At 46.6% G+C, this 5,858-nt stretch overlaps 1 protein-coding gene across 2 annotated transcripts; it reads left to right on the top strand.

Moving 5' to 3' along the window:
- The first annotated feature begins 1,809 nt into the window (after nucleotides 1-1,809).
- Nucleotides 1,810-5,587, top strand: LOC125526045 (ankyrin repeat-containing protein At5g02620-like). Of its 2 annotated transcripts, none has more exons than XM_048691070.1 (4): nucleotides 1,810-2,095; nucleotides 2,265-2,908; nucleotides 3,585-3,994; nucleotides 4,414-5,587. In XM_048691070.1, the coding sequence occupies exons 2-4, from the start codon at nucleotides 2,542-2,544 to the stop codon at nucleotides 5,287-5,289; spliced, it is 1,653 nt and encodes a 550-aa protein (XP_048547027.1). In that variant the 5' UTR covers nucleotides 1,810-2,095; nucleotides 2,265-2,541; the 3' UTR covers nucleotides 5,290-5,587. The 2 variants fall into 2 exon arrangements, with proteins under 2 accessions (XP_048547027.1, XP_048547025.1); XM_048691068.1 differs by having other exon boundaries at nucleotides 1,824-2,095; nucleotides 2,205-2,908.
- The last annotated feature ends 271 nt before the right edge of the window (nucleotides 5,588-5,858 follow it).

The raw sequence follows: 5,858 nt of genomic DNA, 5'->3' as shown, positions 1-5,858 counted from the left end.
TGCTCTGGTGCATTATAATGCACCGTAAACTTTCCCTATAATAATGGACACCGCGGCCACAGATCAGGACCTTTGCGTGCATGCAACTAAAAACATTTGCAACATGCCCACAACGCGGCTGAGCTTAGGCCTGAGCATCACCACTGGATCGACGCACAACCATCAACGCTGAGGACTTGAGAGTCGTCGGCGCCACGTATGCGAGCATCGTTACTTACTTTCATTGTATTTGTATGTATAATACTCCCTTCGTTGGTTTTGGTGGGAATCTTGGTTGGTTTAGTGCGGCCGTGCAGTACTTAATATATTGCCGGTAGGTGCTAATCTCATCTGACGCACCATGCATCGCCTGCTGGCCGGTGCACAACAACAGTCAGCACAGCAGGGGACATGAGCACATGATGCGGCCAGGGCCACACATGATTCAGAGATGTTTGTTTATATATCCTGCCATGATTGCATATAAGTATCATCCCTTTTGAGCGCACCAGCGACATACATACTCATACTCTTTATTCAATTCAAAGTTTATCTGTAACTCTGTATTGCATGTTCTTCTGTATCTACATTCCAATCTCTGCATGCACGATCCACTCAGAAAAGAAATATCTCTACATGCATGCATGCATTAAGGTGGCCAGCATGCATCCATGCATGTGAAGAGCTACAAACTACTTTCTCCGTCTCATAATATAAGGTCGTTTCCTCTGCTAAAATACAGATACTCATTTTGCTTAAAATTTGTCAATAAAGTACCGTCCTAATACACTTTCTATTCATTACTGCTCTCTTTGTACTCAGGCCTTCAGCTACTCTGAACCTTTGTTTTTTTGCGTGTGGCAGTTACCCTGAACTTGAAAGTGAGGTGAGGCCAGAGGACACACTATCAAGGATCCATCGCTTGGCCTCAAGTTGTGTATTGTTTCCCACTCCACATATAATTGTATTAAGATGGTATTCGTCACAATTCACAAACCATTATACTAGGAAATCCATCTACCAGTACTATTATGCAAATCTTGCCGGGGGAGGCAGGCCGCCCACATGCATGCGTCGTTGTATTCTTGTGCTCTCAAGTGATTGTGCTTTTGGCGGCTTTCGGCTGCCGGCCGGAGCCAACACAAGGCAGCATGTGCACCTTCACCTACACATACGTGTATGCATTCAAAGAAGAGCAACGTATAGTGTTACGTTGACAGGTGGGGCCAAAAAGAATGCTGTCGGCATCACGTGTAAGGTATGGCCATTTCCATCTTTTATAAACCAGAAGGAGAACTGTTTTCCTTTTCCCTTTTACACTCTGATAGCGAGTGTTTTTCGATGCTCACAATCACCTCCACTGGATTCTTCAGATAGGGAGAATGAAGGAGGATTGATCACATATACGAAAATGACCAACTCGACTATGGCACCATGCTACTCTCTCTGTAAAGAAATATAAGAGCGTTTATATCATAGTTTAATTATCTATACACTTTTATATTTGTTTACGGATGGAGTAATTGCAAATGCTTATGACTAGAAACTGTTTTGAGCCTTTTATTTTCTAACATAGCGTACTCCAGGCCAGATAAATCAGTTTGAATGACAATTATTGTGGGACAGAGGCAGTATTACACAATACCTTACCGTTATCGTGATCATTTATTATTATTATTATTATTATTATTATTATTATTGTCATTATTATTATTATTGTGCTAGTGGGAGCTCCAGCATGAAAATGAAAAATAAACATGAAAAGGAAATGGGAACCAATAGAGACCGCCAACTTGCGCAGTTAATTATTCCCTGGAAATTGAAGAAACCAACCGTGCTGTCTTCACTTGGGCGCAAAGAGGCCAAGCAGAGGTGGTGAACCCTGAAAGTGAAGCTCTAGGATAGGAGAACGGGAGCCAACAAACAAGAAGAATAAAAGCTAGGAGGGGTCCGAGATTCCCGCTGGACCTTGGTTCCCTTCCCTTTTCTTGGCTCATTGGAAGGCCCTGCCTGCCATCTGGGTTCCCGGCGACTGGCGCAGGAGAGCGTGGGGTTTTGGGAACTCCAGCATCAACCCCATCATTTCTTTGGTGCACTGGCTTTTGGGGCGAAATTGGTAAGGTTTTATATCTTTCCCTTTTTCTGCTGCCTCAGTTTGTTGGTTTGAATTCCATAGTTTTTCTTATTGAATTATCTTTTCTCGTTGGTTTGATGTTGTTTGTTAGGATCGGCTGCGATGCCAAAAGCTGGTACGAATGCTGAGATTTGCCTTCTCCCCTTTGCAGTATCAGGTGCTGTGTTCATGGCCCAAGGGTACTGATTGGTGGGGATCCCAGCGCTTGCAACGGTTTTGTCCAAGGCAGCCTTGCTTCCCGTAAATCAAAGCAGCCAAGTCTTGGTTTTTTTGCGATCACAATCTCAGCTCCTTAGAAATTGCAGATTAGGTGGCTTGTTCTCAAGCAGCCGTAATCGCCGGAGTTGGTGAGGCAAGGGGTTAAGAACAGGGGTGTTACAGATTGAGGAATCCCTCCGGTCACGTCTGGTTGATTCTTGGGCTTGGGCATGGAGAGGCAGACCAGCTTCCGCCTGGGCGCGCTGGAGAAGCTCAAGAGCTTCCGGGGGATGGACAACTTCCGGCGGAGCAAGGACAGCCCCGGCAAGCGTGGTGACACGCCGCTCCACCTCGCGGCGAGGGCCGGCAGTGTCTCCAATGTCCAGAGGATCCTTGCCGAATCCGGCCGGGAGATGGCCGGCGAGCTGGCCGCCCGGCCGAACCAGGACGGGGAGACGGCGCTGTACGTGGCCGCTGACAAGGGGCACACCGAGGTGGTGCGCGAGATCCTGAAGGTCTCTGATATGCAGACGGCGGGTATCAAGGCCAGCAACAGCTTCGACGCTTTCCACATCGCGGCCAAGCAGGGCCATCTGGGTAAGCTGTTTTCCTTGTCACCAGTCCAGCATATTGTTCTGATAATTCTTTTCTATCCAAATCCTGTGAAATGATTCCTTCGAAGTCTGTGTAATCAGGATTTGGGCATAGATTTTGGTGCAGTGAGTAGATTGCTCCGGGTCAAAAAAATGTCTATTCTTATCTGATTGAGTTGGTGACATAGTGGTGCTCACATCAAGAACAGTGATTTTGTTCATGATCTTTTCATCTAAGAATAAGTGCTAACATCTGGCCATCTTTTTCTCATTAATGTCTGAAACGAATGCATACCTGATTTGATTTAGACTCTAGTCTTGACTATTTTATGTAGGTGGCAACTGACAAGTTGAGTTTCTCTGTAGCACCAGCAGTCCTAATTTATGAGGGCTAGGGAAAATCTGGGTTATTCTCAAAGAAGTTATGGTGTGATGTAATAAGAGATAGTCGTAGTTGTGTTGTGCACGTTGGATATAATGCAACCACTAGTTAGATCTTATCTCACTCTGCTTCATTCTCTATTGGAGTTTATATCATTCTGATCTGTTGACTTTCTGATAGCGGAGATCGAATTACAGTCATAAACCATAGCTGTAATTACCTGCTTGATAATATGGTTTAAGGTAAATTTCCAAAATATATGTGGCTTATTCTCTTGTTCCATTTCTTGATTTCACAGATGTATTGAAGGAGCTGTTGCAGGCCTTTCCTGCTCTAGCAATGACTACAAACTCTGTAAACGCCACGGCTTTGGAAACTGCTGCCATTCAGGGTCACATTGATATTGTCAACCTCCTACTGGAAACTGATGCTAGCCTTGCCAAAATTGCGAGAAATAATGGGAAAACAGTTTTGCATTCCGCGGCGAGGATGGGCCATGTGGAAGTTGTAAGATCCTTGTTAAATAAGGATCCAGGGATTGGTTTGAGAACAGACAAGAAGGGACAGACGGCACTGCATATGGCGTCCAAAGGAACGAATGCTGAAATTGTGGTTGAGTTGTTGAAGCCTGATTTCTCAGTTAGCCATCTAGAAGATAACAAGGGGAACAGGCCACTGCATGTTGCGACTCGGAAGGGCAATATCGTTGTAAGTGAACAGATATTGTGAATCATTTTCTACAGTTACATATATTTACCGTTTTCAGTTATGCTGTTTATCAATCATTTGCTATTCTGTCCTGTCACAGTGTTACTGAACCTAGTTTTGCTAAGGCTAATTGGAGCATAAAGTTCAGCAGCTTTTTTTTGCTGTAAACATCTTCTCTGCTTAGGATTGCAATAATGTTTTTCTTTCTTTCAGTAAACAAATAAATAAAATTAAGAACAAGATTATTTGAACCTGTTAGAGGCATAATATTTCACTGAAGCTGAACATAAACATGATGTAGCTAGGGTTCTTGGAAAGAAGGATTGATGTCTCTTAGTAATTGTTCTGTTGAGAACTTTCCAGTTCCTATTCTGCAGTGGTTTTTGTATATTGACTGATCCATGTGTGATTCCTTGCAGATAGTGCAGACTCTACTATCAGTTGAGGGGATTGATGTCAATGCAGTTAACAGATCTGGAGAGACTGCTCTTGCCATTGCTGAGAAGATGAACAACCAAGAACTTGTCAACATTCTGAGAGACGCCGGCGGCGTCGTAACTGCAAAAGAGCCGGCGCATCCTGCAAACCCGGCAAAGCAGCTGAAGCAAACCGTGAGCGATATCAGGCACGACGTCCAGTCCCAGATCAAGCAGACACGGCAGACCAAGATGCAGGTCCAGAAGATCAAGAGCAGGCTGGAGAAGCTCCACATCGGCGGCCTGAACAACGCCATCAACTCCAACACGGTCGTGGCGGTGCTCATCGCCACCGTGGCCTTCGCCGCCATATTCACCGTGCCCGGCAACTTCGTGGAGGACATGAGCCAGGCGCCCCCCGGCATGTCCCTGGGGCAGGCGTACGTGGCCAGCGACCCGGCCTTCATAATGTTCCTGGTGTTCGACTCGCTGGCGCTCTTCATCTCGCTCGCCGTCGTGGTCGTCCAGACGTCGCTGATCGTGGTGGAGCAGAAGGCCAAGAGGAGGATGGTGTTCGTGATGAACAAGCTCATGTGGCTGGCGTGCCTCTTCATCTCCGCGGCGTTCATAGCGCTGACCTACGTCGTGGTCGGCCGCGGAGATTGGTGGCTGGCATGGTGCACCATGGCCATCGGCGCGGTGATCATGCTCACCACCCTCGGCTCCATGTGCTACTGCATCGTGGCGCACAGGATGGAGGAGAAGAGCATGAGGAAGATCAGGAAGGCCTCCGCGAGCCAGTCCCGGTCATGGTCCATGCCGGTCGACTCGGACCCGGAGCTGATCAACACCGAGTACAAGAAGATGTACGCGTTGTAGATCAGGGTCACGATCACGTCGCGGGGATCTGTACATAGTTATTATCATCAGGCGCTGTTTCGCTCGAGTCTCTTCGATCGAGTGATGAATAACTTTCAGTGGGGTTTTGACATTTTGACATGAACCGAAGGTACTTTTGCTGCTGAAACAGTATCACCTCAGCTCTGCTTGTATTGCAGCCTGGATGGAGATAAGGCACCTGGATCCGTCTGGTGCATGCTGTATGGATTCGTGGTAGTCCTTGTAAGTGGCATCTTGTACGCATAATTTTGCACGAGTACCTACAGTTTTTAGAGAAGGGAGCAAAAGATTTATAAGAAATTCTCGTGGGATGCGAACATTCGACAAAGATAACACTACATCCACACCTACCAAAGTCCTAAGACTACTCTCTCACAAATCTCTTGAAACCATCCACACCACCTATAGCAATCTCCATCGCGCTGCGGCTGATCGATGGGTTTGAAAAGAGGATTCGTGCCTTCTTTTGAAAAAGGACCGACGTTGTCAGCGGTGGCCATTGTCTGGTGGCTTGGGAGCAAGTGTGCAAGCCGTTCGAGTATGGTGGA

The sequence above is a fragment of the Triticum urartu genome, chromosome 7 (assembly GCF_003073215.2).
Source record: "Triticum urartu cultivar G1812 chromosome 7, Tu2.1, whole genome shotgun sequence".
Taxonomy (NCBI): domain Eukaryota; kingdom Viridiplantae; phylum Streptophyta; class Magnoliopsida; order Poales; family Poaceae; genus Triticum; species Triticum urartu.
The sequence above is the reverse complement of the archived record's forward strand: the minus strand, read 5'-3'. Positions and strand labels throughout refer to the sequence as shown.